This window comes from Hippoglossus hippoglossus, chromosome 1, assembly GCF_009819705.1.
Source record: "Hippoglossus hippoglossus isolate fHipHip1 chromosome 1, fHipHip1.pri, whole genome shotgun sequence".
NCBI classification, from domain to species: Eukaryota; Metazoa; Chordata; class Actinopteri; order Pleuronectiformes; family Pleuronectidae; genus Hippoglossus; species Hippoglossus hippoglossus.
The window spans coordinates 20,393,884-20,416,276 of record NC_047151.1 but is presented as its reverse complement, the minus strand read 5'-3'; the positions used below and the strand labels follow the sequence as shown (position 1 = coordinate 20,416,276).

General features: G+C 43.4%; 1 protein-coding gene across 6 annotated transcripts in view; it reads right to left on the bottom strand.

Annotated features, from left to right (window-relative positions):
• sh3gl2a (SH3 domain containing GRB2 like 2a, endophilin A1) overlaps window positions 1–20,342 on the bottom strand; it is a 33,115-nt gene extending 12,773 nt beyond the window's left edge. For 4 of the 6 annotated variants that reach the window (XM_034585039.1, XM_034585007.1, XM_034585021.1 and 1 more), the window contains exon 1: window positions 20,116–20,342. In XM_034585039.1, the coding sequence (XP_034440930.1) occupies window positions 20,116–20,160 (45 nt within the window). In that variant the 5' untranslated portion in view covers window positions 20,161–20,342. The remainder of the gene's footprint in view (window positions 1–20,115) is intronic. The other 2 variants (XM_034584998.1, XM_034585011.1) reach the window with 1 other exon arrangement.
• Window positions 20,343–22,393: the final 2,051 nt, after the last annotated feature.

The following is a 22,393-nucleotide window of genomic DNA, read 5'->3' as shown; positions in this document are numbered from 1 at the left end:
TTTATCGAGCTAAATGGATCAAAATCAACTCAGTCGGGCAGCGCCTGTGGGTTCCTGCATACGGCTCGGGAAACTGAATGAATGGAAATGAGCTGCTGGTGGCTGTGGAGTGAGTGGACCAGAGCTGCTGCACACGCTGCTGCCAACGTGTGTTCAACCCCCCAGACACTGGCATGTGGAGGGGAAAGACAGAGAGTTGTTGTGTCGGAGAAACTGAAATTTACTGCAGTGACGGAGGGAGATGCACTAACATAGATGAACATGCTTGGAGACGCTAGAGGACTACAGAGCTTGTCACAGTCAATAACCTTGGCCCTGATGATTGATCTTTTACCCCCAAAGATTTACTATATGTGACCAAGCCGCCAATTTCTCCTGACGGCCAGGAAACCAGAGATCTACAACCCTCCTGGGGGAACCAGCGGTGTCACTGAGCTTTTACTCATGATCTTCTTTGTCCCACTAATCTGTGTCTCACTCAACAACCCATCTCTCTTCTCATCCTCCATCCATCACTCTCTCTTCTCATCCTCCCCTCCCCTGCCGGGGAAGGACGTGACAAGGTGAACTGAGCAGCGGCGGGCGGCGGCAGTGTGAAGTGAACTCTACAGGGACGCAGTGGCGTGGATGATATGTAACCTGTGACGTCACACGCTAAGCACGCGCACGTGTCGTAGTGGAGGCTGTCGTGCACGGCGCTCGTGAATAAAAAAGGGAGGACGCAGCTGATTCATGACGCCTCCAGACACAGAGGCAGTGAAGGGATAAGGTTTCACTGCAGAGCTCGGGCTGAGTTATTCCCAACCCACTGCAGCCACTGGATTCTAGGCAACGTCTGTGTGACATGAAAAGTCCGACAAACGTTTGATGCCGAATATGATTTCTCTGGGAAAGGTGCAATTAGATCGTGTTATCATATCTACTCGTCCTTCTTCACGGAACAATCCAGAGTAAATGTGCAAATATAAGGCTCAGTGGGTAAGATTAAGTGACATCTAGTGGTGAAGTTGCATGTATTTCTACCAATAGATCCCTTTCACCTAAATCTTACACACTGGACCTTTAAACTGCTGGATACAAAATGTCTAATTTCATGACAATCCATCTCACAGTTGCAAAAACAACAAATATCACTAAAACAAAAGTCAGAAGAGAACTGATGTGCTCTTCATCCTCTGGATCCCTTGAATGTCAAAGTTTTATCCTTCCACTAGTTGGATTTTTTCAGTCTGAATCCTGGTGGTGGACCAACCACCGTCCGGGAGCCATGCCGCCGGCGTGACTAAAAAAGACCCAAATGAAAACCTTGGGGTCTGGCTCAAATAAGGCTGCAGATCTCTCTCCTCACTCTCCATTTTTCTCCAACTGGCAGCCGCGAAAGACCAAATCAGACCAGATTAAATATGCTAAATGTGGAGGCGCGAATAGCCCAGAGATGTTGCCAAGGGCAGCAGGGCATCGCTGTTCCCTCCCCGCACCGAAAAACTCTTGCGTCATCACCGGGAACGGGCCGCAGGATGTCCTGACTGGCTCTCAGCGTGGATCTTTATTACAGATTACATCAGGGTTCACGGGGAGATGAAAACAAGATGTAGAAGGTGGAAATCAGCACGATGTTAAACGCAGTGTACTCACTGCTGAGAGGGATCCTGCACTCATGACCTCAAAACCAGCAAAACTCATGCATTTTAATACTGCGGGAAAATTATGTATGCAGCATTAAAGCAAAACCAAATTACCAAAGTGCTAATGTCAGAAGCCAAATCAACTAAAATAATAGCAGAGGTTAGACCTGATTAGACTGTTGTATATTTAATCAGCTGAAGTCGACAGTATTTCTGTTCTAAAATGAGACCTGCCCACACACAGATTAATGGAAACACCAGAGGAGAGTTTAAACACCTGTGTACGACACCCTGAGTTAATACTATTACATGGCTGACGAGGAAATCGACCTGAGACACTCTCTGACACAGACCGGCTGCTTTTAAACGGAAGTCCAGGATGAGATTACACTACTCACTGCAGAACAGGCCGAGGTCAATACTATAATATCATATCTACGTAAACGTGTATTTGATCTCATGTTTCTAAATCTTGTTTCATCAGCTTATCCTTGAAAAAAGAGAAACAAAACAGAATAGCTTTTGTAGACATTTTCCATAACGTCTTCAAAAGAAGTCCAAAGACAAATTGTGTGTAGGTGTGTGTCTGTTAATGTTTGTTTATCTCTGTGTCGGGCCTGTGATACTCTGCTGACCTGTCCAGGGTGAATCCCACCTCTTGCCCATATTCAGCTGGGATTGGCTCCAGCTCCCCAGGACCCTCAAATTATAAGCGATATACTGTAGATAATGGCTGTAATAATAATAATAATAATAATACTTTTACTATCAAACTTTTAATGTATGAATTTGTTTTCCTTTATCTGGTATATTTCCTACCTTGCACCACATTAACAGTGAGAAAAGAAGATGATATATTTGTGCTAATTGTGTGTCCCAAAAAAATACAACTGCTGTATTTTTAAAACTAAATGTTCCCAAGGAAGGAGAACCGACGTATATATGACTTATATGTTATGTACAGACGAGCTGTACAGCATTGGATGGATTCACTTAATTTGTATGAAAACAAAAACATACTTGATATCATCTATTTTATTAATGTTTGCAGTAAAAAGCTGAATTTGACATTGCTGCTGCTAAAGATTTCACGGCAAGCCATCAAATATTGGCTGAGATATTTCAAACTGGAACAAAGCTGTGGACTAACTATCTGCCTGCCACTGCCATCTGTGGAGACGCCATCTCTAATGTGGCACAATATTTTTATATTTTTTTTCAGAATAATTATTTTGCTGTCAAAACAGGATAAAAACATCATAAAACTAGATGGCTTAAATTTGCAAATGTAATAAGTTTCTGCATCTTCCTGATGTATGCATGAATGCAGGGGTCCATCTGTGCAGTACAACACCCACTCACTCACTGCACTGTTCATCCTGGAATAATGTGTCTAAGTGATGCAGGAGATGAGTGTCTTGTTTTCCATCGTCACAACGAACTGTCTGATGCTCTGTTTGGTAAGATTAAAAAATATATATTGATTTTGTATGGATGATGCAGATTTACTGCAGCTGTTTACGTATAGAACATAAATTATCCAGTTATCTGGAGAAAACCTGAGGGAAGAGAAAGAAGCTTTTTATTAAGTCAATTTACAGATATATAATATTTCTGTGGATTTCTTTAGATTTTTCTCTCTTTTCTGTGTTTGTCTTTTTTCCACATGTAAAACCAGAAGATGTTTTTGTAAATTATTGTTATACAATCTTATAATCCCCAAAAAGTGATGGACCGATGCATTTGCATGGCACAAAAATAAAAAATGATTGATATTATGATATTCATTAATATTACTTTATATGTAATAATATCATGAAGTGCATCTCCGGCCTGCTTCAGCCTGGACTTTTAGCATTCACGGCCGTGCTGTTAGCATTAGCATCAGTCACATGGCGCCCAATGTGAGGTGCACAGGGAGCGTGCTGCTGCAGCCGCCGCCGACCGCCGCCGCTGCTGCTCTCCTCCCCCATGCCTCCCATGCCTCCTCCCTCCTCTCCAGCTCACTAGTCTTAATCCCGGCTGGGCACACGGAGGCCCCTGCTTTAAATACGCACACAGGGTGGAAGAGGGGGATTAAAAATGACAAGAGTGATTAGTGAGGCTATTAGAAGGACGGCCCCCGCTGCTGGACAGTAGCATGGAGGAGATCTAACTCCTTCTGCATCAACCTGCCTCCTAACTGCCCCTTTGCCCCCTGGGTGAGGAAGGATCCGAGTGGAAGCCTGTGCAAATCTGTCGCAGGGGGAAGAACCGACACCCTCATCACATTTCTCCTGCTCATCTAGTCTTCGCTTAGGTTCAGCAGGTATTCTTTCCTCCTTCACTTTCACCTTGTAAGTTTTCAGTGATGAACGGATGATAAAGGAGGACGAACACAGAGAAATAGAAAAGGTCGTGTCCGATGGGAACATGACAGAGAACTGCTAAAACTTGAAAAGACAGAAAACAATTGCATAACAATGCCCAGAAGATATTTGTCGTGCCTCTATCTCCCTCCAGCCTCTCCTCCTTCTTTGTCTCTCTCTTTTCCTCCTCATACCCTCAGAGCCTCACTGTTCTCACTGTCACGTTCCTCATGCAACACTGCGCCGACTGTTCACACGGCTGGATTGTGACTCAACAATATGTCCAACTGCATTCACCTAAACAGGAACCACAACCTTGACTCCAGCCGACCAGGATTTCTAAGAACCCCCAACTGTAAATGGACATTAAGGCTTTATCTAGGTGCCAATCTAACCCTAATAATTGCACCGCCTGTCCCGAGAATAGACCTGTGCTCTCGCGGAATCAGGGAAAATCCGTTTGTCATTCTTAAACCCTGGCGTTCAGAGCCAACATGGCTTCCGCTGCAGCTACAGTGGTTTCAGGATGATAGTAATCCTGCAGAACATCACGGCCTGGGGAAGCATTAGTGTAGAGAAGAATTCAACAGTGAAACAAGCAGACACGGACGCACATGGGTCTAAATTATCAGCTTTTCAACTCAATTCAGCGCCTGAGAGACCAGGTGAAGGCGTCAAGTACAGACGGACCGGACGAGCACCCAGACAGGACAGGGTGCCAGCTGTGTCCCCCCGTCCACGCAGACCCGTGCCAGCATCAGTCCACTGGTTGGCCATGTTGCTTCACTGACCTCTATCCTCTCGGAGTGAGTGGCCCGTGGCTATTATAATCTGATTTGTAAGCCTTTGCATGGCTCTTATGTAACAGCGGGGATGAGTCTGTAGCTGGGGAGATGTGTGCACACACTCCCATCCGTCCTCCATGTACCGCTCGGTAAATGGGAGAGGAGGGGGAGGGGGGGGGGGGGACCAGCTGGCACCGTGTGTGTGTGTGTGAGGAAAGCGTGCCAGGGCTTGTGAGTGCTCGGATATGTGGCGATGATGATGAGACAAAGATGGAGGATGACTGAAGGCACACACACAACGTGAATGATGGCGAGCTCTGTGTTGTGTGTGTGTGTGTGTGTGTGTGTGTGTGTGTGTGTATGTGTGTGTGTGTGTTACTCATGACCAATATCAGTGAATCCCTTCAGTGTAAATCCACATTTTTACTTTTCGTTAAACAAATGAGACCTGGAATATTCTTTTCACCGTTTACGACACAAGATATGAAATTCAGAGCAAGATACTGATCTGTGTGCTTCACATGAATTATATAATGAGGCTCACAGTATTCTCTCCCGTATGGAAGTGAAAGAAAAGAAATAATCCTTCACCCAGTGGAAGTATAACATATCCTCTATTGTGCTAAAATAGCTTCATCATTAAATTACATTGCCGGTGATAAGTAGGCTCAGTGTTCTTCGGCCAGACCTCCCACAGCTCTGCCTGGAAACCAGAGGAAGGTGCGAAAGACTCGATGTGCTCAATTCTCTCTTTTAATTTCTTCTCGCAATCGTTTTCTAAGCACTCAGTGTTTTTCTGGCTCATTTGTTCACATCCCCAGTTTACCTCCGTCTATTATTGTCCTTTCATTAACGACATCCATCCTCCCTCCATCTACACATCCTGTCCAACCACCTCCACATCAGAGACTGCTGTATGGGAACGTTATAGAAATTGTACTTTTTGTTAGATTTAATATTGTTTTACTTGCACACTAGTAACATTGCTCTCAATCTATAGAGCAAATCAACAGAACATCTTATTCTCACCTCGCCACCTTGTGTTCCACCGCACGCTGTGACATCACCGCGGGCTGCGGGGGTCAGAGGTCAGAGGTGCAGCAGACGTTCAACTTTCAGGGCGTTTTTACCACAGTTGGCAGCCGACCACTGATTTTCAGATAATGATCTACACCATTTGTGTGGATCGCAATGCGTCAAAGAGCTGTTGAATTTATGTGTTTGTGTAAGAATAGGATTCCGTTGAAAGTCTGAGGTCTACTGGGTTTGATAAACGAGTCAATTTATACTGGGATATCCTGAAGGTCAGTTGCATTTCAAGTGTCTGAATTCGACCATATCTGGGACATTTACGAAAATGATGATCCAACATTCTCCACCAATCTCACGCTGTGATTGGTCGGCTCTGCACAGTGGAGAAAGTAATCAGGGTTTGGAAGTTTGCTGAAGTTGTCGTATAACTTTTGTGTTTATGTGCAGGAGAGAGTCTAACACATCGTATAACAGTGTGGTCGAGCATAAATCAGCACAAAGAAACTGTGTATCGTGAGTCCAACATCACTATCAAAACAGTGCAGCATGGTTTTTCATGAAGAAAGAAGCAAAATATAGAAAAAGAATCTAACTTTTTAATCTGCATCAGTATCATCCTGTCACTGTCGGCCATGTTGCCATATTTTCCAAATATCGTTCCTAATCCTGCATTCCAGGGTCTCAGATTATAGGCTGGAATAATCAATGCTTATTCCTCTTCCTTTGAGAAAAGCTTTCAACTAAAACCTACACCTGAAAACTGCATTCCTCAGAAGAATCAGTCTGGGCTGTGGTTGCACTGGGCAGCTCCCAGGTTTGACTGTATTCAAACTGAATGACAACAACACTTTCGCTTGGAAAAGCTAAAATAAAGAATAAAACTATAAAGGCCTTTTCTTTTTCACACGTAAAAGACGAGAGGAGGGACTGAATACTCGACATGTTCTGTCATCAAACTGAAAGTATTTCAAGATAATGACTATTTGCACAGACGATCATCCATTATCATATTCAGCTCATGACATTTAAAAAATCAGCATCATTAGATACAAAGTCTGTCATTTTCATTCATCACCAACAGAGAGAAGAACGGGACCCTAAAGCAATGCTTTTATATAGTTAATGATACTTCATCCTCCGTGACTCACCATTCAATCAATAACACACACACACACACACACACACACACACACACACACACACACACACACACACACACACACACACACACACACACACACACACATGAAGCACAACCCACAAACAGCCCGCCAGCTTTCTCTTCCTCTGTGCTCCATTGCCAGTCTGCAATTTCCATTTCAAATGTAAGTGCGTCTCTCAGAGATAATGACTGAGCTCTGAGGCCTGTCGAGGGCTCCACTGTCTTTCCTGCACGTAACTGAAACATGAGACATTTGATTTATTCCTATGGATTCACAGCATTATCATCTTAACGTTAACCCAGCAGCGTCCTGAGGTAAATCTGCGTGGGCGTAATGACGGTGTTGTCCTGGATAATGAGCAGTGGAGATCAGTATTGATGACGGTTATTAAAGCTCAGTTTCAGACGCTGCCTCCAACGTGTGCATTGACACACAGATTCATAACCACATCATTCATCCTTCAGATTATCGTCCAACTACAACTAACATTTAACCAGCTTCAGCTTTCATGCCTCCTGATATTGTCGAGTTAATTTAGAATACAATTCAATCTGGTCAATTCAATTTCTGGAAATGCATTATTGCTGTAGCCAAGAGAGCAGCGACACAGTCTGCACGTTAAAACCTAACGTTCTGCCACATCCACACACACACACGACGCACATAGCACACAGCCATGCATTATACAGTGAGTGTCTCAGGAGGGTTGCAGTTCGTCACCAGTCGGCTGGCTCAGCATGAAGGTTTTCACACACACTCAATCCAGAAATCCAGCAGCCATTTTATAAACCGTCTGCCGTCCTGACTCGTTGTGTGAAAACCACCGTGTTGCTTTTTTTTGATTTGATCATTTCAGTCCCGAGGGAAACGGGGAGGGAGGCTCAGAGGAGACGCTGGCACGTGGTTCCTCGCAGGAAAGACCCCAGCGAGGGTTTGTTCTTCTGAGGCCGTGTTTGACCTTTTACACACACACACACACACACACACACACACACACACACACACACACACACACACACACACACACACACACACACACACACACACACACACACACACACACACACACACACACACACACACACACACAGAGGAGAGACAGTGATGTTTGACCTGAGGTTTCACACAGGTAATGATTTAAAGCCTTTAATGCAAAAATGCAGCGGCACACCATCAGATGAGGTGATCAGACGACCGTTAATCAATTATCAATAACAGAGTCCAATCATAATATGAAACAAAAGAAGCAGAGAACATCTGTCATTTGAGAAAATAATCGGAATCCAACTGAAAAGTGTACAATCAAAAAGCATGTGGTTTTCTCATATGTATGCTATGCAAGGCCGTGTGTGGGTACAACAATATAAACATAAAGGATCCATACTATGTAATGTAATGTGAAATAAACATTGGACATATTTATGAAAAAATACATTAGAAAAGAGATATGTTGAATACTATGTGAGTTCCCAAAAGCAGGGGAACATATGTGTGTCAGAGGGGGCGTGACAGCTCGTGTGCCGACAGACTGATGTCGCATCATCAGAGGAAACGAGACCAGGAGAGTAAAGACTGAGTCTGTGGTCAGTGAGCGAGCAGGAAACACCAAACACACACAAAACATTTCATACAAACAAACAAACACCGAAGACTCATCATCACTGATGAAGATAAATATCTTTTACTTTTAAACTTCCAGCTAAAGCACCGAGCAGCGGCAGCACCATGATGGATCCTGGGAGAAAAAAAAAGCAGCCGCGCATTTAGACCAAAATCAATAAAACGACAAAAAAACCAAACAAAAACAAACGTATCCCCCGAACACGAGCACAGACCTTCAATCAAACTGCCGCGGTCCCGCCCCGAATAAACAACAACATTAATACATCCAGTGGCTGGTGTGACCCCGTTAAAAGAGGAGAAAATTGAAAAGCCTCCGCAGACCAACGTTCTCTATGTCTGATATTGACTATTTCCCATTGAACAGCAGACAGGTTTGATTAGATTTCCTGTTCCATGAACAAGGTCACGACAGAAGGGGACAGACTCACCACCGATGTAATGACACCCAGAATATCGACGAAGACCACTCAACCCTTAAAGGAGGAGAGACGTGTGCAGAGGAATGTACACCAGGTTTTACAATATTTGAAATATCCAGAGCTGATCAGTTGGATAAAACAATGTACATATTTGACTTCTTTCACAAAGTCACTGATAATGAAAATAATAATGTTCCTGTTTTAAAAGTAAAAAAATGCTACATTACGAAAGCTGCTGGAAGATACTTACAAAGTGTCGTGAAAATCCAGATTCAGAGGAAACTGAACAGCCTCAGACCTCGTCTCCTCATAATGTCTGTTAATTAATATGTTAAACTGCACATCTGCTTCTGTCAATATCTGAGTTCTATGTATACTGAGACAAAACAACTGCAAAATGAACTCATTATATAACAGAGTATTTGTCATTGCTATTTAAATCTTTTAGATCAAACGCCTCCTCATGAGTTTATAATGTCGAATTTTCACAATATAACTTCTCCTCTGAAGTTATGTCTGATAAAATGACTGATTCTATATATTATATTGTCCTTGATAATCTGCTCATCCACTTGCTTGGTGGAGATCCACAGGAAGAGTTCCAGGTGTAACACACGGAAACTTCAAGATGACTTAATGCATCACTTTGTATTTGATAATCAAATACAAGTTAACTACTTTCAGGATTATGTTAAGATTTTATTGGGCCTTTGTTACTGTTGTGACATTTAATAGATTCAATATTTGATTTAACAAGAAGGTTTAGTCAATAATGAAAATAGCTGCAGGACTAAATGAATAAACAGTGTAGTGTTGTATTGACTATATATTCAATGTTCATGTACTGATATATTACACATGATGTTGGTATATGTAAGTATTCTAATTGAAGGGTAATTAAAGTGAAGTCCTGCCCAAACCGATCAGATGAATAACTTCACCTTCACTGTAGCTTGAAACATTCATGCTACAGCAGTACAGTATTTAACATGTATTTTTTACTTGATGTATTTTATGCAGACAGACACATTCACTTTAAAGCAAAACAATATGAATTCTAATCAGAGTGATGTTCTCCTTTAAACACGTCTGTCATACGTCACATGAAGTGAGTTCAGCAGAAATGACTTTGTTTACCATTCAGCCTGTGGCTCTAATGCGAGGAGACGGTGGAGACGCTTGTTTACACAAAGCAGCAGCATGATTGAATTCATCATTATTAAACATACACATAATATTAGTACATAATCGTATGTGTTTAGTGATTATGAATTTCTATTTATCATACAAATTAAGTATATTTGGTAAATTATACTAATACAGGGCTTTTATTCTGTGTTTTTCTCTTTAAATGATCAGTATTACACATTTTTTCACTGTAGGAAAAGAGGTAAATTAAAAGTAGTGGGACAATTTGAAAGTCACATGTCAGCAGTCACATGCCCAGATGAACTCAAATAAAAATACTACTCCGACTAAAACAGCAAAGAAGAGTCGTAAAACCTCTGACCCCAACCAAGGTACATTTGGCGGTCTGGTCCGGCACATGTGGCCCGTTTCACAGATTACCGCTGCAGCGCTCTCATTCTGACACACACACACACACACACACGTGCGCGCGCGCACACACACACACACGTGCGCGCGCGCACACACACACACACACACACACACACACACACACACAGCTCCAATATAATGCAAAGTCACTGTGCTCTGATTAATCTGAGTATAATCCCCGACAAGCCATTCAGTCTCGGCTCTGCAGTTGGCGGGAGGACGCCGTGTGTGCTCAGGGCGAGGGACTTCACTGTGGGTGTCCACGGCTGGGATCACATGACATGTTTTTCTTTGTCATGCACGCTGTCCGCCATAAAGACGACAGGAGACCCAGTGTTTCAGCAGACGTGTAAACACAATGAAGCACGTCCTGTTCCCTCCTTCCTCTCATTACTGGACCTTCACCAGCAGAATTAGACTGCTCCACTTAAACTCCATTACTTCCTGCTCTCATCTCTTCCCGCTCTCTGCTCCCCCCCCCTCTCCATCCTTTTCCGACCCGAATGGCATCTCTCTCTAAAGTCTTTCCTACAGTGCGCACGTCGTACTGCATCATTCTGTGTTACTATTTAAAGCCATGCTTGTAGAGCGGATCAATGGACGACTATCCTGCTTCACCACTTTGGTCCAGACTGACTGACGACCACATACCTTTACAATTAAATTAGTCCCATTATTACCCCGTTGAGTTTTTCTTCCATAGTTAGTTGGTCTTTGAGGGGCATCGACGATCTGCCTCCAGCTGGGCCTGTCCTCAGATCTCCCCCTGTCAGACCCATCTCTCAGCTCAGCCATCACAAGTTCACCACCATTTTGTTTTAGGCCAACATGTTAGCGTTTTCCAGGCGGTGTCCCCCTCAGGGTGGTCTTCACCCACGCTGATGTGTTTGTTTGTTGTTTTATTTGTTAGCTGGATTACACAGAAAACTACTGAACCGAGGGATGAGGATTTAATGTGGGAAGATCCCAGTAAATGATCTGGAGGAGTGGTTACAATTCATCCCAATGGGGACATGAATACATGAACTAAATATAATCACTATTCACCCATCATCCACAACATTTAATTCAAAAACCAAACATATTACCCTGCTGGTGGCGCTATAGAGAAAGTCAGGGGGTCTCTAACATCGAATCACAATGATGAATTCCTGTAGAAAAGGTTTGGTCGGTGACCTTTAACCTTTGAACTTTTAAGTTAATGCACTATACAACAGACAAGGTCTCTAGGGCAGTGAAAACATCCATATGTGAATTATCTGGAATTGCTCTTGGTTATATCCACAGGCCTGAATCTATAAGCAGAACCAATAACCAACACAGAGAACGGGCTGTGAAGAGAGTGAACTGCAGGCTGCTGGGTTATAGATTTGGATAATGATGATTTGTGGCTGCAGTAGATAAGTCTGTGTGATGGATTCATGGTCTTATCAATGGTTCCAGTTATTTTGAATAAATTGCTCATATTAATCTTACTATAAAGAAAACTCTGATCATATGAGAGGAAGACATTTTTAAAAGCAGACAGTATTTCTTTTTTAAAGGAAAACAAAAGGATCCGCCCTGTTTTTCCTCCATTAATTACGTCTGATGAAGAAAACGTAAAAACTAGATGCTCAACACAGGTTCAGAGAATTTCCCTTTTCCAGCCCTGAGCCATCGCCTGTCTCTCCCTGCAGTGGTTGATGCCCAGAATATGTAATATACCAATCCTGAATAAAACATCAACCATGGCCTGAATACTGATGCCGAGAGAGGAGGGATGAGAAAGAAGGGTGTAGAAAAGAGGAAGAAGAAGAAAGCACCGACGGTAACGAACGTCAGATCACCGTCTATAGACAACATGCACCAACGTTTTCATCCCTCGGTTTTCTTCTCTGACAGATATGAACTGGGCCAAACATCGTTCATTCACAGTTTATGTTTTCTGAATGAGGACGTTGAACGAGTTAACCTCACCAGTGCTCCCATAGCTTCTCTCTCTCTCTCTCTGCCCAGATTTCAACCCTCTGGCTACGGCATGTGCACTCTTGTCAAAAACGATGTGTATTCGAAGTTCCACCTCTTTCTATTCAGTGGTTTAAATAAATCTGCGTGATTCATAGAGACGTACAGTGCGTCAGACTTGTCACTGTATAGTTTCTGGCAACACCTCAGATGGCAGAAGTCCTGTTTACATCCTGCTCGAGACAAACTCGTTGTTGTAAAGTTCTCTTGAGGATTTATACCCTGTCAGGGAAATGAGTGATAATATGTGTGGTAGGTAAAGTGAGCGAGGTGAGATTATATACGCTTACTAGTCAAAAAACTGTCACTACTACCTTAATATATAGTTAAAAACATGTCAGAGAACCAGTGAAAGATTTCACTGTTTGAAAACCTGGGGAAGGGAGCAGCCGTCAGGAGCCTGCTTCAAATACCTGAGAAAGCTTTAATGTTTACACTTGTCAACAGAGCAGGAATAAAATGTATGTTTGTTTAACAAGACCAAGCAAAGGACAGAGCAGCAGCCGGGGAAACGTCCCCTGGTGGGAGACATTTCTGAATAAAGGGCTCGACTGTGTTGAGTCCAAACTTCCTTTTAGGCCGCGAGGGAAATAATAAGGAAAAGTGAAGAGTAATGGAGGCAGCGTGAGGGAAGGAAAATAAATCCAGATAAAAGGATGGGAGGAACACTGCTGCTGGACTCCATCCAGGGCAGCATCACTTTTTGCTGCATTGCTGATCCATACTTGGACCAAGGGACAAGGACATCTAATTCTGAGGGGACGACTTCGATGCTGTGTTTTTATATTCAGCCTCACTTGGCAGACACGAAGAGACGTGATGTCTGCAGCTGATCCTCAGTCGAGAATATCGGATGATTCTGTACATCACGATTTATATTGAAGGCCAAATGTCAGGATGAAGTGTGACACATATAGAGAGAGGCACAGAGTAAGGGTTAGAGTGTGGAGGGGGCGATGGTGGATTTTCTAAAAAATAAATGCTGCAATCATCAATTAACAAAAAAGAATCAAATTTCCCAACAAAAATATCAAACATTTTTATGATTTGAAATTCTGAATAGTAATTTGTTTATCATATTTACTATTAAACTGAATTTGGGTTTGGTCTGTTATTTGGCGAAAACAAATAATTTTAAGACGCGCCCTTAGGTCTCAGAGACATTTTGGGCCTATTTCCAAATTTTTTGACGACATTTTTAAGAGGATTGATTAAGACGATAAAGGGCAGATTAACTGATAAATAAAACAGTTGCTAGTTCCAGCCACACCTAGAATTATTTTTTAAAAAAATTAAAAAAACAGCCTGGCTTAAAAATCACCAACTGATGAAATGATGCTCGGTAGAAATTTCGTGAGGAGAAATGAGATCCGTTCAGATTAACTGTTCTCTCAGTGTTTGACCCGGCTCCCTCCATCAGGATCTCCTCGCTGGGTTCTCCCTCCCGCTCCGCCACTCCCTGTACCTGCTCACGGCTGCTTTCTCGCTCCCCCTCCTCCCCCACGCTTGTCTTCTCTTATCGAGCTTTCCTTGCTCCACTCTTTTTTTGTCCCTCCCGCCCCATCTGTTATCTCCCAGCTGGATCTGCTATACGCTGCACTGCAGTAGGCCGAGCGAGGATCCAGGCTGAATGAGTCACCCACTCACAATCTGCTGCCCTAAAGCCCCGCAGGCGGCAGCCACGTCCAAAAGACCCCGCTGCTGTCCGCGGGCATGCACGGATCTGCACTGATGCCCACTCACATGCACGCTTGCACACTGCATGCCCCTTTTTTTGAGGAAGAAATGCTGGAAATGCCTGCATGTGCACACACACAAATAAAGAATTAAACCTAAATGGACCAATGATATAAAATCCTGCATAACTAATTACTTAGCTTTAAACTACAACCTGGAATGAGACGGTTTCCGGTTGACTAATCAAAATGCTGCACACAAGACAGTGGACTATGCAGGGATAAGACATGCAGAGCTGATATTAGTATTCTGAACACATACAGGGAAACCTCATGGAGAACCAAGGCTGACTGCAAAATACAGGATTACTGCTCCACTCTCCACTGTAAGAAATACACTCTGACCAGATTTGATCACTGCATCATGATTCGACAACAACAGTAGTAATAGTATCCGCACACACCAGTCACACGCGTCCACAGACTGCAGCTGCAGTATTGTGACAGATTTGTTTACATCCAGACCACAAAGGACACGAAGCTTCACGCTGCTCTTACAGATGTTTCCTAAAACCGTGTGTTTTTTCCAGCTTTTCTCTGTGAAAACAGCAGAAGAGCTGCTTAAAGTGTGAAAGTGTGTGCCTAAACAATCAGTGTTTTCATTTAAAGGGTTTCACAGGTTGTGTTCAATTTGTGCTGTTAGCAAAATAACAATTCATAATTGGGTAATAATCACAAAGAGAAATAAAATGATTTTACTGAATCTGTGGACATGTGTTTTTTTTCACCTTTATTAAAGAGCAAGGTCTTCTAGTTTAGGAGCAGGAGTTATTGATTTCTCGTTCAGATTTTGTGATTCTTTCACTCAAAACCCTGTGCTTGCACTCAGATAGGCTCTGCTTGTGCTTGGATTTGCTCTGATTGAGCTCAAAATTTGTGCTTGCTCTCAGATATTTTGTTGCTGTACCTCGGGATCGTCTGTGCTCCAGCTTCAGCTCTTCTGCTCATGCAGCTTCTGTGCGCGTTTGAAACGTCGCTCTCTGATTTCTCTTCCGCGCTTTTGTACAGCAACCAGAATACCAGGTGTAGTGTTGACAAACGGAATTGTCCCGTCCTGATTGTGGGTGCGTTAGCTTGACTTCCGATGGTGTAATAATAAAGTCGTGGAGGACTCCACTGCGTGAACCCGGTTAAAGTAGCCACCTGTACAAGACTCTGAAAGAAGTATAGCTTGGATAAAATGTAAACATATAGAAATACCATCCAAAAGCCATCCCTGTGATTACGTTTTATAATAAATATTTCAGTATGACAACACTGCATATAGCCCTTAAAGTTTTGATCTGCAGTCGAGATCACAGCTGACAACATGGTAACTGAGTATATTTAGCAAACATAATAATACTAAATACTGAAGTAAAACTTAAAGTAGGATTGTAGATGATGACTCTCTCGCACAGTCATGTTGTAATTTGCTCTGCTTGCGAGCACTGGGCTGTCCTCAGTATCTGAAGCAGCATTAAACATGCACTCTGCAGCCTTAGAAGAAATACAGCTGCTATTCAAACATGGGGTTGATGAGAATAAAAACAACAAGCTGGTGAGTGCTGCATTGAGCAGTATACTCTCTTTCTGAAGCATTAGCTGAGTGGACGTTAGAGCCCCAAATAAAAATCCTCATCACATTAACATGCTCACGTGCACACACCCGATGAGCTGCAGAGCTCAACACACACTCGACTCTCTTCATGGGCACAGAGGCTTCATGTCAGAAGCATCTGCTCAAAACGTGACTCATTTGACTCTGAGGTGAAGTTGCCTTGTGACGTAACAAGCAATCGTCACCTTTAAAAATCTTGCATTTAAATTACAGATTATTTCTATGCTTTACACAGATTATGTCAAGTTATATCTCTTTATCACAGGGTCCATGGTGAGACGAACGATGGATTTCTTGGCTAATGAACAAATACATCTTTAAAAAAATGCCATTTGTTGTGGACCTGCTGGGTTTTACCCTTCATGCCTCCTGCTTCATCCCTTTCTTTTTTTTTTTTAATGGCAACCGTTAATAATGCGCCACTCGGAGCCCCGGCGTCCTTGGATGAGAGAGAGATGTCTTCTGTCAGGGAAAAGTGTGGCTGTGTGAAATAAATTACCGTGATGTATGTATGTATGTGAGAAGGTGAAACTGAGGTTGTGTGAATGTGTGTGTGAGAATCTCATAAAATCCCAGCAACTCCAATTCGCATTCTGCCTTTTTATGAGCCATTCCTCTCACGAGAGTCCATAAAGTCTTTTAATGAAGAAACGCTGCAAGTCTCCGTGCACACGATGAGGATTTTCTGTCTCTGACACAGCAGCTGATGTACACTTGACTTCAGACTAAGCTGCACGGCCAATTAGCAACTAGTGACACAGAGGCCCATCTGCTCCGATCTACATACAAACCAGTTTAATGGTTTAATTGTGGCTCAATTTATTCAAACTAGATATCTTGCCTCATTTTAGGCATTAAGACCAAGAAGCCATTTTCTGTTCTGTTATTAGGGGTGCAAGCATAATAACAATATATATTTGTCAACATTCAGAGACTATACTATACTACGACTATACTAAAGCAAATTTTCCACTGGTAAAAAAACAGCCACAAACATCTGGCTTGTTCTGCAATGGGGATGGATTCAATCTGTGTTCACTCCCGGGTCAAACGCCTCTGCAGTAGACACAGGTTTTATCGGCTTAGAGCAGCAGTGATGGAAACGTGACACCAGGGTGAGCGTGCTAATTTGTCTGACAGCGGGGTGAAGGAGCTTCTCAGCTTTTGGTGCGTTTGTGATGTCGAACATGGCGCACTTGGAAAAAAGCAGAAAGGCTCCTGTACTTGGAAGGAAAAGGGTCAATTGGCCTTTTTTAGTGGGTTTAACCGAGTGTTAAAAAACTGTGTATACTCGCTAATTTTGAGGTATAAGGTAGCTATTCCTATAATGTCTGGGTAATGTTGAAAATCTGTGAGTACTTCTCAGTTGCTTTGTCCAGAAAATGTACAATATAGGTCAATATATATACATTGTTAAAGAAATGTACATATGATAGAGAATCTTATCTAAGATAACAACTAATGATTATTTTCATTACTGATGAATCTGTGGACCATTTTCTTGATTATTCAATTGGTCTGTAAAACTTGTGAGAAAGGTCCGTCACATCTACTCCTTGTTAACATATTCAAACATCACATCCGATGATCTGATGACGTTTTGTCTGTAAACTGAGGGTATTCGGTTTGCAACACTAGAGAAACGGAAGAAATCCTCACACTGCAGAAGCTGCAAGCCGAACATTTTCTGGCTCGACTTCCTTGAAAAAAACATGATTTAAATCATTCGTCAAAAATAATTGCAGCTTCATTTTCTGTCAATCTGCTATTTGATTGATTAACTTATTATTGCAGCTCTAATTTCATCCGAGTTGCCCCCTCCCTGCTACGCCGAGTCGTGACAATGAGAGAAGAGCCAGCCATCGGACATCTTGTGCCGTCAATGCAGATACTCATTCTGCCAAATCACGAACCGATTCGGATAAATCCCTGGTTTCAGCCCTTTAATCTCCTGAACTCTCTTCATGTGTTGTGAAGGCTGGGGGGGGGGGGTCTTGCTACAGTATAGTTTGACAATGTGTGTGTGTGTGTGTGTGTGTGTGTGTGTGTGTGGGCAGGCGTGTGTGTGTGTGCAAGTAGCCAGATTGCTGGGTCACTACCTACAGTAAATGCAAGTCTGGGCCTGGATTACAGAGCTGTGGCACAGGAACAGAGGGATTGAAGGGAGCCTTCTGCCACTGGGAGTCTGGGGGAGAAGACATGGTGTGTGTGTGTGTGTGTGTGTGTGTGTGTGTGTGTGTGTGTGTGTGTGTGTGTGTGTGTGTGTGAGAGAGAGTTGGGGGTGTTAGAGTTGTGTGTTTGGGGGGGTGGGGGGTGGGTTAACGTTGAGGAACAGACAGAAGGAGACCACAGAGACAGCTTTCTGAGCCTAGAGCTAACTTAATAGCATCGGGAATAAAACTGAGTAATGACGCCAGGGCTGTGTCTTTACACACTCAACCACACCTCCTCCACAGTGAGAGCCACATAACTGTATGCATATTTACAGATATAGATACTGATATGCACCCCCCTCCCATACCTCTCTCTCACACACACACACACACACTTGAGGCAGTGGATGAACATCTGCAGGAGGAGAGAGGCCTCAGCTAATGGGTGACAATAGACTCATCACACAGAGTTATCACAATCTGTGGAGCCCCATGTGAGCCGCTGTCTTATTTCAATCTGGTCAAATGAGCTCCTGATTAAAACTGAGAAGTGTTGACGACCATTTCCAATTATAAGTTTGTATTCAGGGGGGGGGGGGGCACTAGCCACTGATTGGCCACCTTCCTATGGTTGGTTGTTCTTTTATTAAACTAGTCTTTGTCATGTTGTGCTTAAATCGTCAGTGTCTCAAATGTCAATATATGAACAATGATCTAAATAACTAATGGAGTTGACTCTATTATGTCACCAGATTTGATCCCAGCATGTGGGAACGACCTCCTGTCCTTGCAAACTGCTGCAAACTTAATCTCAGTTGTTCTGGTCAAACATGTACAGACACTGACCTTCAGCAGACGTGACATTATTAGTGTTACAGTTCAGTCAGTACTCTCTCCCCTGATCTCTGTCAATTACACACAGCGATGAGGAGTGGTGCAAACTGGGAGCTGCGACGAAGGCCAGCAGGGTGAACTGGAGTAAAGGGAAGTGGGGAGCATGTGTGTGAGTCAGGCATGGCTCTAGGTGTCCTGCTGTGTGAGTCTTGAGGCTGATTGTCAGCGTCCCTGTGACTCACCCCGAGAAACCAACAACCTCCCTCACACGCGCCTGGAGCTCTCAGTCGACACCGGAAATAAAAGCCACTCAAAGGCCTGGAGTTAATGACGAGCATCAGGGACAGGATCTGTTCACACAGGCCTTTAACCATGAACGTCCCATGGAGGAGCACTGGTGATCTATGGCACCTTGTGTGATTGGCTCCATAGCAAATGATGGATAACATGTCTGATATCTGGGGAATAACATCAGGAAGACACTGAGATTGGTGGGATGAGTTTGAAGCTGCAGGCAAATTAACATGGAGCCGAAAATATTCACAACCACTGGTTTTCACATGTGAAATTCAGCAGATGACTCAGTTTTAGAGGGGGGCATGGTTTTAATTCTTTAATGGGCGTTATGCGCGTTTAGAGGGCGCTGGGGTCATGGCGTGCCTCTGCTGCTCCGGGAGCGGATTTCCGCCAAGACGCACTTAACGGTTGCATAACACGGTGCGCGGTGGAGCTCCTACCGCGGTCGGTAAAGCAGAAACACTCGTCTGAACCGTGTTTTCGTGCAGCGAGACCCGCAGCTCGGATGCTGTCCCTCTGCGGGGAATGTCATCTGAAGGGTACCGAGAGGAGCTGACGTCCCCGGCATCCCCACCAACACCACGCCGTCGAGCCATCTGCCTCCCACAGACACGACATCGATTCAAACATCGATTATGCACCAAACAACCACGAGAGCGTCGACACGGAGGCTGCAGAGTACGCGAGTAATAAATTACTCCATTGGTGCATTGCTGCAGCGCGCAGGTCTTTACAATGGAGCACGTTTCAGCACCAGGGCTGCAGCCTGCATCTGAACCAGAGGTGATGGAACAACACGCGAGAGCGGCTGCAGCAGGATGGATTCATTTCTAAGCAATAAGAAGCTGAATCAAACCCGCTCCTCTAAATCCCCCCAGTATGAAGATGTGCCGTGATCCGGGACCCCCCAACCCCCCCACCCCCTCTTCTTACCTGAGTGGCTTTGTGGAATTGCTTCTTCAGCCCCGCTACAGACATGATGGCGGAGAGACGGTGGCTCTAGCTGTGGGAGTGTAATGAATAGAATTTCAGGAGTGCAAAGAGGAGAATCTCGGTGCTAATTGTTAGTGGAGATGCTCCTGCAGCAGATACGAGCCCTGTATTCACGGTGGTGCTCAGCAGAGGGATCTCCTGTGAGAAAGGGGCTGACTAAAGCCCGCTCAGCCGATTGGATGTCATACCCCCACACGTCCAAAACGGAGCTGACGTCGGAGCCAGCTCCTTTTAAAGCGGCCGCCGCCTCCACTACACGACCGCTGCTGTAAAGGAAAGGCCGAGGTATTTCTGATCTAAGCTCGTTCAGTGGAAGGACAAGGACGACGGAGTTAGAGGAGAAGGACCTGGGGGAGATTTTCCATTAGACTAAGATTTGACACTGAGACGATGCAGAGAGAGAAGCAATAATATCTGGTACCTTAACCTTAATATATAGATCAAGTTAATGATGAAAGTGATGGTTGCGCATTGTTTCCAAATGATTATTGGGAAAGAAAGAAAGAAAGAAAGAAAGAAAGAAAGAAAGAAAGTAAAAACCACGGAGTCATATGGAGTCATATAGAAAGTGTGGTACTGGAACTCAAAGTCAGACTGCATCACACCAGCACCCTGGACAGCGCCCATCAACCAGGAGACACAAGTCCCAACACGCACCAGCTGATATTTACATTTACTCATTGACTTTCAACAGGGACACTTTACAAAATAAAATGTAGCTTTACTAACATGGGTTAATTTTTTAAAAATAATTGTATTTTTGATGAAATGACCCTGGACACAGCAGCTGACAACACAATCTCACCACTATACCCTTCAGTAACTGTATCTTTAAGGACACAGTTTTGTTGTCAACAGTGTGTCTTTTAAAATCACGTTGTTGATTCTAGCGTCTGTCCTTCAATCACTGTGTTGTTTCAATGCACAGCTCTGCACATTGTGGAAAATCAAAACCAAACAAAGTGAAGCAGCCGTTTAGTTTCACTCTCAAACAAACCTCCTGGATACACGAGGTCTGCTAACACTGTCGGCTCATTTCAATCAGCCACATATATAAACCTATTTTTCTCCCTGTACCATTTTGTTTTTTCATTTGTTTTCTCTTAAATTAACTATTGATGTCTTCTTATAATTGTATTTGTCTGAATGGCACCATACGGGCAGACATGTTTCTAACTATCCAAATCATACGTGAGAGTTACAATCAGCTACTACACATTAAATCATAAACGTGACCCCCTGACATCAATCAGTGGAATCAGTCTTGTGTTAAAATGCAATAGATGCATTTGTCACTGTTCTGGTTCCACATTCTGTTTTGTTGCTCTGACGTGTTACTTTCTACAGTCACAGTTAATAATCTTTCAAAAAATAAGAATAAAACCACGACCGGTGCGTAATAGCATAAAAAGTGTTGGCACTAAGACCGCTATAGCGTAACATGGGGCCCTAGATGCTTTATGTCCAGACTAATTAAATGGGAGTTTGCGACGTTCAGTGGGATCGTGGACATTTGCTCTGCACACACACTAATTGTAAAACTGGATCTAATAACAACAACAACTCGTACAAGCGAATTTATAGTTAATGTGCGGCAGCAAATTTCTTCTAGAGACGATTAAGCGCCTACATGAATGTGCAGGACGAGTGCGAGCTATGGCTCTGAATCAAAGCTGAGAAGTCACCTGCACACACTTGTCTGCTCAGCCCCTCGACGCCAGATGGCAGGTCGATTGTTGTGGGACGATTTGGGAAGAGAGCCAGAGACGCAGTGCATATGGCCTCTGATACACATCCACCAACCTGGCTATTATTGTGTCCAAAAAATAAATAAAAGGTGTTTTCAAGGATGCAATGATGAAGGAAACAAACTGAAGAATCATAATGAAGCCATAATGATTATAAATATAACACAGTTATGGAAGGTTTCATTAGAATTCTTAAACCTATATCATTATATTCACCTCCTCATTTCAAATGTTAAATAAACCCTTGATCAAGTCATTTCTTTTGATATGTAGGTGATGACATGCAAACACAAAGTGTGTACCATTAAAAAACTACTGTTACTAACATGTGTAGAAATGTTTACACAGACTGTGTCAACAATGTTAGTGTATGTTCCCTTTCATAATGCAAAGCTATAAATGTTCCTGCAGCTGCTTGTTCAATGCAAACTGGACTGGGAGGAATGTACATACTGTTATATAAGTGTCAT